At 36.4% G+C, this 20,466-nt stretch overlaps 3 protein-coding genes across 4 annotated transcripts; 2 read left to right on the forward strand and 1 right to left on the reverse strand.

Moving 5' to 3' along the window:
• The first annotated feature begins 59 nt into the window (after positions 1–59).
• LOC127949612 (ferritin, middle subunit-like) lies at positions 60–1,370 on the forward strand. The gene is made up of 4 exons (XM_052547050.1): positions 60–264; positions 433–579; positions 675–800; positions 1,013–1,370. The coding sequence occupies exons 1-4, from the start codon at positions 160–162 to the stop codon at positions 1,169–1,171; spliced, it is 537 nt and encodes a 178-aa protein (XP_052403010.1). The 5' UTR covers positions 60–159; the 3' UTR covers positions 1,172–1,370.
• A 3,140-nt stretch (positions 1,371–4,510) lies between these two features.
• syt5a (synaptotagmin Va) lies at positions 4,511–12,522 on the forward strand. Of its 2 annotated transcripts, XM_052547072.1 has the most exons (10): positions 4,515–4,743; positions 8,345–8,511; positions 9,343–9,357; positions 9,521–9,693; positions 9,841–9,930; positions 10,112–10,279; positions 10,506–10,673; positions 10,771–10,888; positions 11,137–11,270; positions 11,674–12,522. In XM_052547072.1, the coding sequence occupies exons 2-10, from the start codon at positions 8,355–8,357 to the stop codon at positions 11,881–11,883; spliced, it is 1,233 nt and encodes a 410-aa protein (XP_052403032.1). In that variant the 5' UTR covers positions 4,515–4,743; positions 8,345–8,354; the 3' UTR covers positions 11,884–12,522. The 2 variants fall into 2 exon arrangements, with proteins under 2 accessions (XP_052403040.1, XP_052403032.1); XM_052547080.1 differs by lacking the exon at positions 9,343–9,357 and having other exon boundaries at positions 4,511–4,743.
• Positions 12,523–14,194: 1,672 nt separating this feature from the next.
• On the reverse strand, positions 14,195–20,316 carry LOC127949656 (troponin T, slow skeletal muscle). Its single transcript, XM_052547110.1, has 11 exons — positions 20,298–20,316; positions 19,823–19,858; positions 16,740–16,761; positions 16,568–16,628; positions 16,249–16,365; positions 16,060–16,137; positions 15,812–15,925; positions 15,614–15,723; positions 15,362–15,452; positions 15,119–15,159; positions 14,195–14,448 (listed from the first exon to the last, which is right to left on the reverse strand). The coding sequence occupies exons 4-11, from the start codon at positions 16,622–16,624 to the stop codon at positions 14,403–14,405; spliced, it is 654 nt and encodes a 217-aa protein (XP_052403070.1). The 5' UTR covers positions 16,625–16,628; positions 16,740–16,761; positions 19,823–19,858; positions 20,298–20,316; the 3' UTR covers positions 14,195–14,402.
• Positions 20,317–20,466: the final 150 nt, after the last annotated feature.

A 20,466-nucleotide genomic window follows, 5' to 3' on the forward strand; every position in this document is an offset into this window, starting at 1 on the left:
GATCGTATATAAGATGATGATCATTCCACTCACTCACAGCTTCAGGAAGGTCTAAAACAGGTTCTCGCTTCAACAGTGATTGAACGGAACTAAGATCTCATCAAAATTTCATATATTTCTTTTTACGCTTTTGATAATAAAACGATAAAATCCGCCGAAATGGAGACTTCTCAGGTTCGCCAGAACTTCGCGCGCGACTGCGAGGCTTTGATCAACAATATGATCAGTTTGGAGCTTTATGCTGGATACACCTACACCTCCATGGCAAGTGTTTCTTTCTATCTTTTGTTCATATCTCTTCGAAATCACATCTTATTCTCTGTCATTTTCAGTTCTGCATTATATGTTGACGTATTATCTGTAAATAGATATTATGTAGCCTGCTTATTTATGTTCAACCCTATGTTCCTAACTTGATTTTGTTACTTGCAGGCTCACTACTTCAAACGGGATGACGTCGCCCTTCCTGGGTTTGCCAAGTTCTTCAAGAAGAACAGCGAGGAGGAGCGCGAGCACGCGGAGAAGTTCATGGAGCTCCAGAACCAGAGGGGAGGACGCGTCGTGCTTCAGGACGTCAAGGTGAGTTGACAGGGTTTTGAACAAAGTCTCTTGTTATGGAAAGACATTACACATATGTGTATTTTGCTAACTGTTCTGACTGTCTCTCTCTTCAGAAACCTGAGCGCGATGAGTGGGACAATGGACTGACTGCTATGCAGTGTGCTCTTCAGCTGGAGAAGAAGGTCAACCAGGCTCTGCTGGACCTGCACAAGGTGGCATCTGAGAAGGGAGATCCTCATGTGAGTTATGAAGATTTACCTTCAGACATGCAAAAGACACATCTATGAAAAAGCAATAAGAAAAGTCATAGTAATATAATAAGTAACTTGGGGTAGTTGGTGTTGATGCTGTAATTTATTGTATACCTACATACATGGCTCGTGTATTGTCATCCGTTTTGGGTTGTTGAATGTTATTTTCATAAATTCTATTTTGATCTCTTGTCCAACAGCTGTGTGACTTCCTGGAGACTCACTATTTGAATGAGCAGGTTGAGGCCATTAAGAAGATTGGTGACCACATCACCAACCTTACCAAGATGGATGCTGGCAACAACAGGATGGCAGAGTACCTGTTTGACCAGCACACCCTGGGTGGAGACAGCAGCTAAATACAGCCCTCTGTTTTCAAGAGCACATTATGTTTTCACGACACAGCTCATATACAGAATTGTACGTTTGAAACAACTGAAAGGTGTAACAAGTAAAGGTTGATGCAATCTTGTTATAGCCAAGTCATTGCTTTCCTGTTGAATGTACACTAATTGGTCTTAACCTGGTGTATTTGAGGAATAAACATTTTGGACTGGATTGACTTGTACTTTTATTCAAGAATTGTGGGACTTTGATGTAGGCTATATGTAACCATTTATTTAGTCATATCTAAAGCTTACATAATGAATCATAAATTATATTTTGATGGTCTCCGTGAGGGATTTTAAAAGTAAACTAATTCTTTTAAGAGAAAGACTGATTAATTGGTGACCCATTTTATCTAAAAAATTTTTTATTAAGTTGTAGTAATTTCTAAGAGTTTCTATTTTGTGTATAGTGATGAAAAGTAGTGTATACGGTTGTGCTCATTGTTAAGTTGTGGATGATTATAACTGAAGGTAAACACATTGACATGTGCTGCAATAAATGTTGATTTAAACTGAAATATTAAAAATATATGTTATTAAGTTCAGGCCAACAACTCGATTAGTGTTATTATTTTTACTTAAAGTTTTGTTTATGCTGCAAATTAAGTTTAACTTAATTTAACTTTAACTTTGTAATATGTTGATTGAACCATTTTATTGAAAGTTTTCATAACTAAAAAATATTGATTGATTGATTGAGTAACTGCTGACAAATGCATATTACGTGACATGAAAAGTGAGTATCGTCATGAATAACTTATTGATATGACACAAATTGATATTTTACCTCAATATTTTATTAAATGCACAGTTTATTGATTTGTTTTCTCTAAACTGGCTCTTATTAAACTGTTATATTAGCTTCTGTTATTAGGCCTGCACGGTCAGACTGTGAGACAGTTTCTTCCCTAGAGTCATCAGACTCCTCAACTCCATGTGAACTGACCTCAAAATGAATTGAATTGAATTGACCTGACAACTACATTCACACATCTCATAAATACCTGAATAAAAATATTGTCCTTGTCTATTAATATTGTCGCCTGTTTTATATATATATATATATATATATATATATATATATATATATATAGTAATGTCCCAGGCTTTCATTCAGACATGCACATACGCACTTTATGTAGTCTGTACTTTGTTTTATGTTCAACTTTTCTACTTTATTCTTTCCAGTTTTAGTATTATGTTAGATTATTTATGATTATTTATTTATGTATCATCTTTTGCTCAGTACAATGTGAGTTTTGTAGTTAATGTTGTCTTGTGTAGCACCATGGTCCTGGAGAAACGCTGTTTTGTTTCACTGTGTACAAGCTGTATAGAGCTGAAATGATAATAAAGCCTCTCTGAATCTGTATGAGACATTTGCATAAACATTATTCTAACAGGAAACTTTAAAAGAGATTCTATTATGTTTTTGTGGTAACCATGTGATGAAATGTAATGCTCGTGGTTAAATTGTAGGTGACTAACACATTGACTCTATGATCAACCACTCTAGTCTAATGCTAGTAAAAATTGTCTTACTTGTTTATGAAATTTACATGATAAATAAGTTATTTTTACTAAACACTAAACATTTATTTAAACAAAAATATATCAACTGGTTACAATTACATTTTCTTTTTTGAGTAAATAACTTAAAAATTTGTGTTTGTTACATAATTTTTTAATAAATAGCCATCAATCAAAATATTTTGATGTTTTCTTTCATTACTGTTTAAATAATGCTGAAGTAATGTGAGTTCAAGTTTGAACATCATTTTATACAGTAACCATAAATACACACTCTCCTTTTATTACATCTGTCATCAGATTAAATATTCAGTTACATCAAATTACAGTTTAAAAGAAATTACAGCTACTTTAACTTTCAGCAGAATGCTACATAAATATTGCAATTAGGGTTTTGAATAGTGCAAAAAGTCTACACAGTATATTTCCACAACATTTTATATTCCTAAACCCCCATTGATTTTTCCACCTGACAAATGGAAAGTGAATGAAACCAATATCACTAAGTAACCCTTCTTGATGTAATCGACACAGACTGGATAGCCATAACATCAGCTATCTGTCATCTTATGTTACTTTCAGTTAAATGTTACTGGACAGTTAAATGCAGACTGTCTACATGCTGCAAAGCCTTCAGCTGTACTACATGCATAAATCACCAAGCTTATGTTATCAAACGGCTCTTATGCTAAATATTGTCATTATATAGTTACATCAAACAATTTTAAAAAGCTTAATTTAGATGAATTAAACCTATATTATTGTAAAGGCTAATGATAACTTATACAAATTCATACATCTTTCATAAGTGACAAAATGCTGAGTCACAGAGATGCAGCTCCATGTCAGCTCTTGGGAGTTTGCTGTTGTTGCTGACACAGAAAGAGCATTCTGTGGAAATTTTTGGTACAAAGATGTGTATTTGTGATCTGTCTTCACTGTCCTTTTCTAATCCGTCATGTGTCAGGACTCTGAAGACAGATACCAAGAGGAAAACAGCAAAAACTAGTCTTCCTCTGATTGTCATCAATCAATGCTTTCTTCCTGAATATGCAGTGACTGACCTGGTGGACTTAAATACAAATTCTGAGCTGAATATTCTTTTGGATACATTTAGTGGGCTGAAATTATTAAATCTGTATCTGAATTTTTCTGCCCGCAGAAAAAGCTGTGAATGCAGATGGTCACAACAGTGTAAATGATGAAGGAACGAAACAGCGACATTAAACCCCATAAACTGAAAATAGATGACACACTTCACTCATCTCTATCCTGAAGATGTCACTGATACAACTGCACATAAAATGTAATGTGCAAATTTTAATACAGAGATAAAATACAAAATACTAACTTACAAACTTTTCGTAGTCTGCTAAATGGATAAATCTAAATATTGCCATGAATTTGCACGGCAATGCAGTTGTAGTATTTCATTTTACCGCACGAGGGTGCTGTTTCTTCAAGAAGGCCTATGTCTTATAAGCGCGCATTAATCATAAACCCTGAAGGACTAAGGCCCGTTGTGATTCAACTGAATATTTATTTTTTTCAATACATTTCAAGGCCTTGTACTCATTTTATAACCAATGAACAGAGTTTACAGCCTCCTTATGCCACACTAATCATTGGTTTTATTAGCAGCAGTGAACCACCGATTAATCCGATCAAGAAGGGTCACTGAACGAAAATTATACTGGAAATTAGAATCGGATAAACAGCATTGCAGGAGATTAAATGGGATACCAGCAAACTGATAAACGAGCGTAAGAGGAGGATGAAATAAGACTTTCACATGAGAAAACCAAGGGCACATAACTGCGAACAGAAGGGAGAGCACGATTAATCCAAGTGAAAGAGGGCTTGGCGCTTCAAATGCGCTTTGTGGGAGAGACAGTCACAGGGACAGATGATAAGAGTAAGAGCACTGTGTGAGAGGACTGCTGCCTAACTGTCCCAAACACAGCACAGGTTTCTGTCTGTAGAAGAGAGTTGGATCAGAAGCACATCATCAGGTAAGTTTGATTAACAGCTTCACTTATATTCATGTGAATATTATACCATCTTGGTCAAGCAGTGTCATTTGAAATGATTTTAAACAACATTTCTAGTTATTTTAGGATTATTATATAATATAGCCTGTGCCATTTTATAGCATCATATTAATTAAAGATACAAAATGGAAACAGTTGTAACTAGCCTACTTGGAAATGTGTCATGATGTAGTTTGAGAAAAGGAAACATGCATTTCAAATATTAAAAGAATAATTTGTTCACCACCTGTTAAATTCATGGAGATTATATAAGATACAGTCCACAGACAAACTAAATTAAAAAGACCTCTCACATTCAATGTATAAGTGAAAACTATTTAGAAATATGTAGTAGTTTTTTGTTTTCTCCATATTTCAGCAACCTAAATATTTTCTTTAAGACTTTTAAGATGAGTTTTCATGACTAAATTGATGCTTAGCCTATGTGCGTAAAAGCTCTTCAGTCTTGGACAACTGTGAGAGTACTAAGAATATTTTTTATTAATTTGTGATTTTTGGACTGGATGAGATTTAGTTAATCCAAAAATACAGCAGTTCTGGCCGCTGATGGACAAAGTAGAGATGAAGGAAAGAAAAACAAGGCCGTATGATGCCTGTGATGTCCTGTGACGCACTGAGCGACAGGCCTTCTTTAGCCAGATTAGTGCAGTCGTGTCAGCAAATGACACAAATAATTCTTCCTGAACTCTCAGATTATGCACTTACAAGATAGCTGCTTTTTATGGAAAAGATGAGAAAAGAGAAGAAATCACTTAATTGTTTCAACTCTCTGTTGCACACATTTTAATTAAATGTAAAAAACAATTAATTACCCTTCCTCATTCAAAAACTAATGTACAATTTTTTTTTTTAATGTTGGAGGCTTTGTATAGGAACTACTGCCTATATATTTTGCAGATGTCAAAATACTTATGGAAAACAGCTAGGCTTACAGCTAAATTTAAATAAATAAATAAGCATAAAAATCTAAATAAAAAAGTTAACTTAAATTTAAATAAAAATTAAATAAATATATTCTATTTAATTTTGTATTTACAATATTCTCCAGAGTGGTTGATGCACAGGTGTGCTTTATTAATTCAGATGATGCTTCTAAACAACAAACACATTTAAACAATCCTATATATGGGTGAAAAACCTATCAAGAATGAGAGAAAAACATATAGGGAAATTATATTAAAGTGACCACCAGGATGTAAAAAATAATCTTAAAATATAATCTTAAGTCATTCTCAAATACTTTTTTAATCATTTTATTGGGCAGGTATATATACACACTCACCGGCGACTTTATTAAGTACACCTGTTCAATTGCTTGGTAACACAAATAGCTAATCAGCCAATCACATGACAGCCACAATTCATTTAATTTCATCTAGACGTGGTGGAGACATCTTGCTGAAGTTCAAACTGAGTATCAGGATGGGGAAGAAAGGGGATTTAAGTGACTTTGAACGTGGAGTCGTTGTTGGTGCCAGATGGGCTGGTCTGAGTATTTCACAAACTGCTGATCTACTGGGATTTTCACACACAACCATCTCTAGGGTTTACAGAGAGAAAATGGTTAGAAAAAGAGAAAATATCCAGTAAACGGCAGTTGTGTGGACGAAAATGCCTTGTTGATGTCAGAGGAGAATGGGCAGACTGGTTAGAGATGATAGAAAGGCAACAGTAACTCAAATAAATCACTCGTTACAACCAAGGCATGCAGAATACCATCTCTGAACACACAACATGTCAAACCCTGAAGCAGATGAGCTACAGCAGCAGAAGACCACACCGGGTGCTGCTCCTGTCAGCTAAGAACAGGAAACGGAGGCTACAATTCACACAGGCTCACCAAAACTGGACATTAGAAAACTGGAAAAACATTGCCTAATTTCTGCTGCGACATTCAGATGGTAGAGTCAGAATTGGGTGTAAAGAACATGAAAGCATGGATCCATCCTGCCTTGTCTCCATGGTTCATGCTGCTGCTGGTGTGATGGTGTGGGCGACGTTTTCTTGACACACTTTGGGCTGCTTGGTACCAATTGGTCATCATTTAAACGCCACGGCCTACCTGAGCATTGTTTCTGAACATGTCCATCCCTTTATGACCACCATGTATCCATCTTCTGATGGCTACTTCCAGCAGGATGATGCACCATGTCACAAAGCTCAAATCATCTCAGACTGGTTTCTTGAACATGACAATGAATTAACTTTACTCAAATGGCCTCCACAGTCTCCAGATCTCAATTCAATAGAGCAGTATTGGGATGTGGTGGAACGGGAGATCATGGATGTGCAGCCAACAAATCTGCAGCAACTGTGTGATGCTATCATGCCAATAAGGACCAAAATCTCTGAGAAATGTTTCCAACAACTTGTTGAATCTATGCCACAAAGAATTATGGCAGTTCTGAAGGCAATAGGTGGTCCAATCTGGTACAAGGTCTATATAATAAAGTGGTGTGTGTGTGTGTGTATGTATATATACACAAATTGAAGAAAATGGATCAGTAATAAGTTAATCATGATTACCCAACAAGGCCAACAGAATGAAGAATTAAATTTTTGAACTCTGACTAATAAAATTTTTTTTATGTTCATTGTCTTTCATCATTGTGGTCAGTTTATGTGGCTGACAGGTAAAGAAGATACAGGAAGAGAATCATCGTAAAGTCCTGCCCTCATAAATCTAACTGTGACTTTGCTGCTCAACATGTTCTTCTATACGATGAAGAGCAGTGGCTTCCTGGAGTCTTTAGTCTTACACAGTGGTCTGGTGACAGGATGCCGTTGGTTGTGTAGGCTCAAGTGTGTAAGTGGAGTGTGAGGGCCCTCTTTCTAATTAACTTAAACCTAAGGATTTTTGGATTAGCTTTGGCAACTAATTCATTATACATCGGCCGAGAGTGACAGGAGGTCAGTTTAACAGAGGCAGGTGGAAATAACCATTGTGTGTAAATGTGTATGACATACATCAGAGTTTTTGAGCACATAGTGTTTGAACAAATGGGCCTTACATGTACATGGTTGTGTTTTGATATGTTACAATTCCAGGATTAATAACGGACATGCTGAGCTCTAGCATCAGAGCTTACGCCATCAAAAGTCATGCCAGACACAAACAGGACAGAGGTCGGGAGGGAAAGAGAGAGGTAGTGTCAGCTCTACAGAAGCAGGGGTGGTGGATGGGATGCACATTATAGTATATATATGAAGAGTTCAGATGCAAAAACCTCTAAATGACATCTGAAATTTTCATCTAAAATTAGGATTTTTATCAAGGTCCTATGCTTAGGTTGAGTCATTTTACTTTAATTGTGATGTGCAGGTCCTTTTCCAGGCTATTAAAGTGAAATAACTGAATATAAATATAGGAGCCCGATAAAAATCCTAATTTTAGATGAAAATTTCAGATGGCACTTAGAGGCTTTTGCATCTGAACTCTTCATATATAGTCAGATTAAATGAGTTCTTCAGAGGATGTGAGACATATCTACACAATGTATGTGATTTGGGGCATTTATGTAGGTTATGTCAGGTCAGTAACAGTCTTGTTTTTTGTCTCTAGCTGATCAGTCATGCGTTTGGTCAGCATGCAGCATCGTGTGCCGAGGGCAGCAGAATCAGAGGAGGAGACCAAACCTTCTCCTCCCCCTCTGCCCCCTCCCTCTCATCACTCCCACAACTTTATAAATATGAAGAACAAGTTTTTCAATGAGCTTGGCCATCTACCTAGTAAGTAGTATTTGTATGTCAATACACCACACATGACTATTCCAGAAGGCCACCATCGTTGTAAGACATGAATATTCAGTTCAGTGTAGGTTCTGGCATTGGTGATGATGTCAGGATAACATCTAATGCCAATGTCAGTGTGATGCAGAATACTTAGATTGATATTTTGATGCATTAGTTGTGAAGTATGGCACCCAAACCCAACATTTGTTAAATCCGATCATTTTAAATGCTCACTCTCATGTTATTACAAACCCTTATGACTTCCTTTCTTCTGTTGAGAGGATATCATATTTTCTTATTTTGAAGAATGTGAGTAACCAAACACTTGGTGGTCCACTTTGACTCCCATAGTATGAACAAAAAAAAAAACATTTGGCAGTTACCAACATTCTTCAAAATATCTTCTATTGTGTTTAACAGAAGAAAGAAATCCAAAACACATGTTTGTAACGACATGAGAGTGAGTAAATGATGCAGAAATTTAGTGTTTGGGTGAATTGTCCTTTTAACAAATTAAAGGAACACTATCCCCTAATGTCATTAGACATTTATATTTTATTAGTTTAGTCATGGTATTAAGTAAAAAAAAAAAGAAAAAAAAGAATGCCTCTCAAATGTTAGCTTTTCATATCAACCTGATTTTCATCTGGTGCCAGCTGGGATCATTCATATTTCATCATATTATCATTACATAACACACATTCCCATCAAACCGTGTATATTTGTATTTGTATATACATATATAAGAGAGCGTGGTTGATCAATTAATTCCTCCATTTTTTCCAATTCCATGTGCATCCTTCATGATTTAATCTATTCCATCAACAGACCACAAGATCAGAAGTAAGTTTCCTGAAGTCTTTTACTGTCAGTCCTCCATCCAACTATCCATCTACTTATTAGTTTAGCAGAAAATGTGTAATTGGTTGAAGTTATGTCTCTTTTACTAACAGAGATGAAATGAGGATCATCGTTTTTTCTCTTTCTTTCTTTCTCTGCTGCACAGTGCCTATGTGGGCTATTGGTGCCATAGTTGTGGTCGTGCTTGCCCTGGTTGCCTGCTTTGCTTTCTGTGTCTATAAGAAGTGCTTGGGAGGGAAGAAAAAAACTAAAAAAGTCAGAGAGAGGAAGGGAGGACGAAGAAGGATGAAAAAGGAAGGAGAGGAAGAAACAGGCGAGGTAGGAGAGCCTGAACATTTAAAGCATGTTAAGGCCATAGTGTTCAGAGAGAATAAAGCTCTTTTAGACATACGGTCTAGATCTGTCAGATTATTGATATTTTAATCTAAATGTTAAGTGTTTTAAATGTACACTGTCCATATTTAGGAACAACCGAAAGAAGGAGAGGGCGAGGGAGAGAAAGAACATTATGGCAAGTTGGAGTACACTCTGGACTATAACTTTACTGACAATCAGGTTGGTCCAAAGTCGATGTTCTTAAAATGCTTTGTGATTGTGAGTTAATTATTATTTTTTTTTACACAAATTGACAATCTAAAAATAAAAATCATAATGCTATAAATTCTATTGTAAAAAATGTGACTTGCTACTTGATCTTGAAAACCTGACCCACAACCTTTTCTTCAACAACCTTCAGCTCATTGTGGGTATCTTGCAAGCCCAAGACCTCGCTGCCATGGATATGGGAGGAACATCTGACCCGTATGTCAAAGTTTATATGCTACCAGACAAGAAGAAAAAATTTGAAACCAAGGTCCAGCGCAAGAATCTGTGTCCTGTTTTCAATGAGACATTCATGTTTAAGGTATAGCAGTTATGTTCTTATAAACGTGCTTTTTTTTTCTTTTTTTTGATTAGCTTAAAGACAATTTGTCATGACTTTATCTTAATTGTACAGGAGAATAAGTGCAACATAGCTTTTTGTTTTTCAAAAAAAAAAAAAGCTAATGCATTTTCTTTGCATAAATGGCTTTAGGCCAGTGTTCATACAAGCATTCATGCAACATGATTTTTTTATTTCTGTTTTGTAGATCCCCTTTAATGATCTAGCAGGACAGACTCTGGTCCTGCAGGTGTTTGACTTTGACCGCTTTGGGAAACATGATGTAATTGGAGAGATCAAAATCCCTATGAACAGCATTGACCTGGCCCAGCCCATACACGAATGGAAAGACCTGGTCGGAGGACTGAAAGAGGAAGTAAGGCTTTCCTTGGCTGTTTACGTTTTTTTCATTGGCTGCCATAGTCTGTTGTTGATGCTTTTAAATGAATCACTCTCCTCTTCTTCTCCAACAGCAAGAGAAGCTGGGAGATGTCTGTATCTCCCTGCGCTATGTGCCCACATCTGGTAAGCTGACTGTCTGTATCATGGAGGCCAAGAACCTGAAGAAGATGGACGTGGGTGGTTTATCAGGTTAGTGTGGTAGCGCTATTATGTTAAAGTTATATTCCCTTTCTGTGATGTTCTTTATATTAAAATGAAATGAATCTCTACACATCAAATGTGACTTTATTTTTAAAGTAATAAAATTTTCATCCTTAGAAATATCCTGGCTTTTCTGTGGAAATGTGATGCTAACGTGCTAAGCTGCATTTCTTGGATTTATCCATATAACAATGCCTCTCTCTTACATTTTTTCTTAACTTTTTTTTTTGTCTTAGATCCTTTTGTGAAAGTGGTTTTGCAACACAATGGAAAGCGTATCAAGAAGAAGAAGACGACAGTTAAGCAGAACACACTGAACCCCTACTTTAATGAAAGCTTCAGCTTTGAAATCCCATTCGCTCAGATTCAGGTAAATATTTTTGAAACACATTTCTTGACACACTTGACTACTTGCAAATCTAATACATTTACAGATTTATATCTTTGATCTTTTAAAATGCGACCTTTTCATTGTATAGTGTGTTTAAAGTGATGATGTTACTTCACTGTATACATTTTTTTTTAAACCTCTTTCGAAGTAAAGAAAAAAACTGATTGTTGCAGTATATTTTAGTCTTGCTACTTCAGAATTTGACATTTAATTCAGTGTTACTTGCTTGTGTTTTTTATCTGACTGTTTTAAAGTATATTTATTACAGTAAAATCGTTTCAGTACTAAACTCATCTGTTTATAATTGAAAAGTTTGATGAGAAACAACAGAGTGGATTAAATGCGTACTGACCTATTTTTCTGTTCCTCTGACTTCCTGTAGAAGATCCAGGTGTTGATCACGGTCTATGACTATGATAAACTGGGAAGCAATGATCCGATTGGGAAGTGCTGGATTGGGTTTGGTGCTAGTGGGGTGGGTCTGCGCCACTGGTCAGACATGCTGGCCAATCCCAGACGACCTGTGGCCCAGTGGCACACCCTTCAGCCTGAAGAGGAAATAGATGCTGCCCTTAAAGCACCTATCCGCTAAATATCTCATCCACCCTCAACATAATGTTTTCAGCACACATCAGGCAAAATCATTTACATTTAATCCGTCCTTTCACTGAGGAGTTTCTGTCTGTTACGTTATTAACATCATTATTACCTGTACCCTTCTTTACTGTGAACCAAAGGAGGAGTAACTTTTATAAATGTTATGTATATTATGTTCATCTGGATTATGTTTCTTATTTAAATGTGTCTGTATGTGGATGATAACTGTGTGTGTGTGTTTGTTTGTGTGTTTGAAGTGTTGTGTGTATGTATCTGTCCATAACCCTGAGAGCACACGTACAGCATGGAGATATCTATTTGACATCTGTATTTACATCATGAGTGTTTGCTCATCTGCAGTAAGTCTATGGGACGTTTCCTGTCAGATGTCAAATAGACGTATAGAAAAATTCTTTAAGATGTTTAGGATTAGGATGCATGTCAAAATGGTATCTTAAAGACGTCTATCAGATGTTTGTACACGGCAGATGCTTTCCAGATGAAGGGATCTTGAACAGACATCTTGCAGACGTACGTGTGCTATCTGGGAACTCTTTGGGAACTCCTAATTTGCCTCATCTATTATTTTTCTTGTAAACCAAGATGACTATAAACTCAAGAACTGGATACATCATCACTTATTTTAAGACGTGTCTTCATTTCATGTACAAATAGACACACTATAGTTATTTACTAAACTAGTTATTAACTGTTGGTAAATATTTCCTCATCATATAAAATGATTTATTAATTTGGCAGCCATTATTATATGTAAACATGTCTACAAAAAGCAGTTGTCTGGTTGGGTTCAGCAGTATTTGGAGTTGTCCAGCTGTAGGTGGGAGCTTGGATTAATCTTGTGGCGCAGTGCTGGACTAAGCCATACATGTGAGCAGGGATTTACAGCCAGTGAAGGGCGGGAGTGCGGAGAGGATGAAGGAGACAAGGACACAGACAAAGTCATACTGAGTGATTGGGGACAGACAGAGAGACAGCATTTTAAATAAAAAGTTGGGTAACTGGTTAAAAATATGAATTGGTTAAAGACAACAAAACATACAGATTAACAAAAAACCAAGATGCAAATCAGTGCATTGCAAAGCTAGCCAAAATGATAGCAGCTGACCGTGATTGAGAGAGTTTAAATGCACCCAATGTGTAAGTATACTGTAGTAGTTTGGTCATAGATTACTATTCTTACATTAATAATATTCTGCAAAACCACATTAGCATGACATCAAAGCGAGTTTGCGACTGTCATGCTACAACACTGCTGTTTTAAGTCTAGCTAGCACTAAGTATAAGAATTACTTTTAAATTGGTTTCTCAAAGGCTCTTCGTGTAGCTTTGTATATACATCAGCATGCTTGTTCACACAGCAAGAACGGTGTAGATATTAACTTACCAGTAGGAGGCGTTGTATTTACATGAAGTTTTGCTAGTCTGCTAATTTGTTATGGACAAGCGCTCAAGCCACCAGATGGTGATTGAAGATCAACAATAGGTTAAAAATGTCAGAAATTCTAATACATATACATATGTGCAGTACATTTCATATTTTAAAATGCCTGCATTTAATTTTATTTTATTTCTGTAGGATATATCTATAATTTCACAGGTGACTGTTTCCCTGACCCCCCACCACAAAACCTTTCACTGACCAACCTTTACCTTCAACCACCTCAGCATAGCACCAGAAGTGTTTTACTGTGAAGTAGCACCAATTTAATTACATTTAATCACAGCCTACCCTTCTGTTAAGACGTCATGTAGTGTTAATGTGGGCCTGTCAATTGCCTTCAGCAATATAATTATAGCACACACCTTTTGACAATTACACTTGTAATTTTCACACAAATATCTGCTAATTTGAAAATGTTAACACTCATTACTGAATCCTCCCTAAACCGGTTCTTTACTGTTGTGTTACTGTACAAGAGGCTTCATGTCTGATGTACAGAACAGTTTCAACTTTTGGGTTCCTTGATAACATCCCATTTTACTTTAGCAAACATAATGAAAACTGACCAAAAGGCATGCAGGAAAGCACACTGAAGGAAATGATTTAAGCATTTAATAGCGAGGCATGTGACCTGGAGACCACAATTTTTGTGCAGCATCATGAAAACAGGATTCTCAAGCCATGTTTTAAACACCATGAATGAAGACAGACATCTTTAAATGATGTCAAAGGTCTCACTCTCTCATTTTCATTTCCTCAACACACTTTCTCTTCCCTTTGCGAGTGAATTAGTTTTGGTTGCGTTTCCAGTCTGCTTTGCAAAGAATAAATGATGATTCAGATGCATTTTTCATTTACTTATTTATTAATTTAGCAGATGCTTTTATCCAAAGTTCCTTGCGAATGAAAATAATACATAAGTGATTCATCTAATGCAAGCACATCAGATTTGAGAGGACTGTTCAGAACTGTTATTCTCTTGCAACGGCTGTGAAATTGTCAGAAGAGTCAAAAGCAAAATCCATGGTGGCTTTCATTATTTTTCCAATTTCTTATTTCCAGCGACCTCCGACCTTTCCTTTACCATGTCCTTTTTTGCTGTGATAAAGAGAGAGTTGAAAAATGAGCATATCTGAGACAGATATTTCAAATATATTTTTCATTGAAGAAAAATGCTTAAGTAAGGGTTGGTTCACCCAAAATTCTGTCATCATTAACTCTGTCATGTTGTTCCAAACCTACATGACTTTCTTTCTTCTGTGAAACACAAAAGAAGATATGTTGGGTGGACTAGCCCTTTAACTTAGAAACACATTACTCAGCTAGTTTTTTTGCACAGATTAAAATCAGTGTCAGTCAGATTTAACAGCTTCCAGAGCCGGCGCCAGAGCACTTATATCGGGGAGGGGGCATTTAGATTTAATTTATAATTCATGTTCAACTAGTTCATTACTTTAGTTTCTGATAACAGCCATAAAAGCCTGCAATACTCTCATTTTCATTGTATTTTTGCTTTCACTTTCGCTTTTAAAATCGATCACATAAAGCATTGAGTGGTAAAGAGGGGAAGGAGGCATAGTAACTGGTCTGGACGAGGCAAGGGCTCTGAACGCCCCAGCTTGGCGCTGGCCCAATATTCCCTGTGTTTCTCTATAACCATTTACAAAGTTGCCAAGTGAACGATACCTAGGGTTATAAAATCCATTCAGATTTTAAAAGTCACGTAGTGTGTTTCAAACAATCTGCTTATTAACTCGATGGGACTTACAACTTTTGAGCATGGGAAATCCTGTTCAACAGAACAACGATCTGTTGAGAAAAGTGCAAAGTTCAGATAAGTAGATAGTATCCCTTGTACTTTCACTGGCTTTCAATTTCTATCTTTTCATCTGGTTTCCTCTAATTCAACCGAACAAGGATTAGTTTTTGCCAAAACAAAGAGAATGAATACAATGTAATAACAAATACACCTAGATTTCTTAACCCTCAGTTCTTTATCAGATCACCACACCTCATATTTCTGTCTCTTCATTTGGTCCAGGAGGTCAAACTTCTCGGACTCCAGCTGGTGAATCCAGTTCCACATCTCCTGAGCTCGTTGCCTGTTTTGTGGAAGTAGGGAACAGATAGGATGCAAAACTGTCAGGTTTAAATAAAAACATGATAGTCTGAAAAGGAACACACGTTTAGATGTAAACTTACAGATCCTTGCACATCTTGCGTAAAGGTACGACTGTATGTAGATGTGTGTGTGGGCGATTACCTCAACCCATCCTCTCGCAGATTTTCGATGCCGAGAGGAGAGCGCCTCTCTGAAAGAGTCTTTCTCTTGACCTCTCGTCCAGTAAGACGCTTCCCACGTTTCTGCTCTGCCTACAACACAAGCACAAAAATACATATGTACAAGCTAATATGTATTCATTTACATGAGGTAAGGCATGTGTACACAACAGTAACTTACCTTGGCTAAGAAGCCACCAAAGTTTGCCCCCATATTGGACAAAACCTTCTTCTTCTTGGCCTCGTCTTCTGCTCTCTTCTTAGCCTCCTCATCCTCTTTCCTCTGACGCTCTTCCTGACGAGAGAGCATAGATAATACATTTCACATTGATTTTTTATCTTACAAGTTTTCTTAATTATATTCCACAAACAACTTAGAGAGCATTTGAGTATTTTGTTGGCTAAGTTTTCGTTTCATTTCTGATTTACCGCGATCCTCGTCTGTCGGTCTCTTTCTTTCTCTGCTCTAACACGCTGCTGCTCTGCTCTTTCTGCTCGCCGACGCTCCTAATGGAGCGGATTGACCAAAATTAGTGCAAAGTAAACAGAACAGTGAGTACATAAGTTTTTTGTGTTAAAAAAGAGAGAGAAAATGAAATGATAAAGTCTGGGAGTTACAATTCTATCCTTGAGACCGATCAGTTCTTCCTCCTCTTTCTTCCTCTGCTCAAAGTGGACATCGATTAAAGTCTGTAACTCCAGAAAGTCCTTCTCCATCCTTTTTCGGTGAATATCCTGAGAGAGAAAATGATATAGCTTGATATAAATGGTAAATCGTAATTTTCACGACGTCCAAAAAGCTTCCAACACACAATGATGTGTTTTCATGTCTGTATTGAGCAGACCTTATAACCATTAACTGTGCAGGGTGGGAGAAATGAACCCTGTATATTCTCAGTTTGCAGTTCATTTTTTAGTCAACTGGATTGTTACTTACATCGAAATCAACCCGCTCACCCTCTGGAATCTTTGGAGGGGCAAGTTGTGGAACCATGGGCCTGTGTGAGAGAGGGCAATCAGCTAGAGATTTAGGGGAGTAAGTGCATGAAGACATTCGGAAAATGCAGAGTGTGCTGATGGTTTGATGAAAAGAGTGTCTGAACACTTACTTAGGCCGAGGTCTTTCCTCCTCTGAGAAGTGTCAAATAAAAGGGTAAGAAAAAAACAAAAACAAGGAAGTTGCTGTCAAATATAATCAAAAAGCCCTTCCTATTTGCACACAACTGTGCAATAATCCACTAGTCTTGCACAGTAATAATGAATTACACTGGTTGTGTGAACTGTGTTTTTTTGCACCTCCTTTTGACATTTTCACATTTTAAAAATATCTGGAAATTCTTTCAAATAAAGCTGTTCTATCAGAAACACTCTAGAGGACACAGCTGTCACAGGATTCTTTCATGACCTCTTCAGTTCACAGGGCACTGTTATTCAAGGCAGTGATTTATTACAGTATACATAACATTCTGTGTTTGGGGGGAAACGTCAGTTTTGGGTGACCCACAAAACCTTTCAAAGTTGAATGTAATCAGATTTTTAGAGCCTGAGGTAGATTTGTCATGTATAGTTTTCATATTATGAATCATAAACCTGTCCTTATACTGTTTTATTTGTTTTTACAAAAACTGTGTGCACGGACTAAAATAAAGGAAATATTTTTAACTAAAATTCCTCACCTTCTTCCTGAGTCTCTTCTGATGAATTTAACGGAGGAAAAAAAAATACAGGAACACAGGGAACAATGGGTGATGTTGGAATAATATTGAGATAAAACTAGTCATTAAGCAGACATTTGACAAATAGGGAAGAGGATTAGATTAAACGTGAAAAAAAAAATGTGCAGACTGTTCCTATTGTGTAACTGGACTCTCTGCTCTTACAGCTCTCTTTTAAAAAGTGTTTATTTAATGTGTCACACAGTGTGCAGCCGAACATTTATGAAAACACATTATATTCACAAACACACACGTGTCTAAAATGAAGAGTTTAAAATTACTGACTACACGATATATTAAATATTACTCAGCTCTTACACAAAATAGTAAAACTGTATGTTGAATTACACATCAGTCTTTTCCTTAAGGTTTACATTCTACATGCCATTACAGTATATTGGTGCATCTCTTTTATCAACAAAGTACCTTAATATTCTCTATACTCCCGCTGTTCTATAATATCAGATACAGTAAACATGAAATTGAAACTTGAAAACAAATCAAATATATCAAAAACTTTAACAGATACAGACAATCTTGGCATTCAGTCCTCAGTAATCCTTATGTCCTTCTATGTCTTTCTCTTTCGTCTTTCTCTTTTTTTAACTGGATAAAAAACTACTTGTTTTGAATGACTGCAGGTTTTGACTTGGGAAGTAAACTTATATATATATATATATATATATATATATAGGTATATCAGAAGGTTCACATACAGTGGTGTTTGAAAGTTTGTAGACTTATTGGAATTTTTTATATCATGCATAAATGTAACCCCCTCCAAAAAAATAAAATAAATCACCAGATATTCATGCAAGTCCTGAAAGTTGGCAAGAGAATCCACTCAAATAAAAGAAATGAAAATATATACTTTATAATTTATGTAATATTAAATATCTGGCAGTGGCAAAAATCTGAATCTCTAGGATAAGCAGTTACTTTGGAAGTGAAATTAGAGTGTTTTCAGTCAGTGGGATGACTATCAGGAGTCATTGCCTGCTCCTGTTTAATTTAGAGGGATTTATCGAAATCTGATTAAGTTTTTAGAAGTGAAGCACAGGACAAACAAAGGAGGTCTCTGAAAGCCCCAGATAAAGCTGTTGCTCACCAGGGTTCAAAAAGTTATTTCTCACATTTTGTCAAAGCTTTGAAGAGATAAAGCCTCAGAGTCATTATGGCACGTGCCTAAATGTATAGCAGCGCTGTACGAAAAAGGTTTCGTTTATTGACATGAAATAAATAAATTTTTGTCAGCACAGTCTGAAGATGATTTGACTCAATTTAGGTAAAGATTGGACCTAGGCTTGAGGAGGAGTTCAAACAGTAGGTTTACAGCATAAATCAAACTGGCCGACAGTTCGATTTATTACAAGAAACAAACGGCTAATGCAATCAAAAGTTATTAGCGTTTTTGTAAATTTCATAATAATAAATCACTGGTTTATTACTCTTGACCAATTGGTGACACTGTTAGCAAATTGATGTGGCGTGATCAGTGTGAGGTGACAATGGCACATACAACGTTTGCTGCAAACACGTCAAAGATTTTTTTTTTTCTTAACCAGCAAATTTGTTGATGCTCTAAACGAAAACCATTTTGTATATCGACACAAAATCCATAAGTATTTGCCAGCTTGGTCTGAAGATGATCCGGGTCAAATTTGGTTAAAATTGGACTAATGGTCTAAGAAGTTTGAAAAAGTAGGTTTTCAACATGCATTAAAATGTTGGATGGGAAGTTCAGCCAATTATGGCAGAATAGTTATTGATGTTCTCAGCATGATGCAAGAAATCTATCAACATCAGTCTCATTACAATACTATAATGTATGCAGAAGAACATTTTTATGAATTGATTTATAACTTTCGACCACAAGATCTTGGCCCAGACTTTTTGAGTGCCATCAGGGCATGGTGCCAAAGATGCATACCGATTTTCGTAAATAACAAAGTCTGAGTATACTTAAAATATTGAAGTTTTGACAAAATTCAAAATGGCCAATGCCCAAAATGGCTGACATTTGGTATGGTTCGACTCAGCATGATGCACCGAATCTTAAGAGACCAGTGTTTTGTGATTTTTGGCCAAACCATTCAGAAGTTATAAGCAAAAATATCAATTTTTTCATATCTTCTGACCACTACGGGGCACTGAGCCAAAACACGGCAGGTCGTCTCAGGTCGTGTTTATTATAACACTCAGCAAGTTTGGTATCAATAAGCCAAACCGTTATGGAGATACAGCCTAACATCCAATTTGTGTGTGCTTTTCGTAGAATTCCTTTGTGCGTTATTTGTAAATGGTGGACTGTGCTGAATTTTACAGCTACCCGCTCACATTCACTTTTTTAGCTGGTGCTGCTTTCGATCATACTGCATTACTCTCATGTATTTTAGTAGTTATTTTTGTATGGCCTTTTTTTTCTCATCAACTTCAAACAGACATTGTTTTGAACTCTTGATGAGATATTATTTTACCTGCTCCTGCATCCTCTGCAGCCTCCTCCTCCTCTGCTTCTCACACAAGCCACAAGGTTATGAAGGAAAGGAAAACATAAGTGAATATCAGTTATGTGCCCAAGAGAGCATGTAAGGACAATCAGAAGAGTATATGAGTGTGTGTATAAATAAGTGTGTGCATAGGATTATGTAAGTGTACAACATTTGTTAAGGATGTATGCCAACAGCAACATGTGATCAGTTTGTAAGAATAACCCTTCCAGGAAAAGGCATTGTGCCAAGCCTAAGCACCCAGTGAGACTCATGCATGTCTCTATGAAAGCAGCTGAAGCTCAGGAGGATCTCTAGAGGAATCTATAACTGGCCTCTGGGTACACATTATGCCAAGGATTTACTTATAATCACTAAAGCTAAAGTTTCAGAGGGCAAGATAATAAAGAAGAAAATACAGGGTATAATATACAGTCAAAAAATAAAGAACAATTCTACTCACCCTCAGCTTGTTCCCTAACAAGCCATTTAAAAAAGAAAGGAAAATAAATGAGTAAACATACCAGTAAATGCGATGCTTTAACAGTCCAATAATCAGTTAAAATAGAAAAATAAAAGGAAAACATTACTCACTCATATTCCTCCTCTACATCAGACATGGTGAAACTGGA

This window comes from Carassius gibelio, chromosome A3, assembly GCF_023724105.1.
Source record: "Carassius gibelio isolate Cgi1373 ecotype wild population from Czech Republic chromosome A3, carGib1.2-hapl.c, whole genome shotgun sequence".
NCBI classification, from domain to species: Eukaryota; Metazoa; Chordata; class Actinopteri; order Cypriniformes; family Cyprinidae; genus Carassius; species Carassius gibelio.

Coding starts and splice junctions, on each gene's coding strand:
- LOC127949612 (XM_052547050.1), top strand. CDS start 160: ATGGAGACTTCTCAGGTTCGCCAGAACTTCGCGCGCGACTGCGAGGCT. Junction 265..432: donor GATACACCTACACCTCCATG/GCAAGTGTTTCT, acceptor TGTTACTTGCAG/GCTCACTACTTCAAACGGGA. Junction 801..1,012: donor CTGAGAAGGGAGATCCTCAT/GTGAGTTATGAA, acceptor CTTGTCCAACAG/CTGTGTGACTTCCTGGAGAC.
- syt5a (XM_052547072.1), top strand. CDS start 8,355: ATGCGTTTGGTCAGCATGCAGCATCGTGTGCCGAGGGCAGCAGAATCA. Junction 9,694..9,840: donor GAGAGGAAGAAACAGGCGAG/GTAGGAGAGCCT, acceptor GTCCATATTTAG/GAACAACCGAAAGAAGGAGA. Junction 10,674..10,770: donor TCGGAGGACTGAAAGAGGAA/GTAAGGCTTTCC, acceptor CTTCTCCAACAG/CAAGAGAAGCTGGGAGATGT.
- LOC127949656 (XM_052547110.1), bottom strand. CDS start 16,624: ATGGTTCCACAACTTGCCCCTCCAAAGATTCCAGAGGGTGAGCGGGTT. Junction 15,926..16,059: donor ACCGACAGACGAGGATCGCG/GTAAATCAGAAA, acceptor CTCTCTCGTCAG/GAAGAGCGTCAGAGGAAAGA. Junction 15,724..15,811: donor TTGGTGGCTTCTTAGCCAAG/GTAAGTTACTGT, acceptor CTTGTGTTGTAG/GCAGAGCAGAAACGTGGGAA.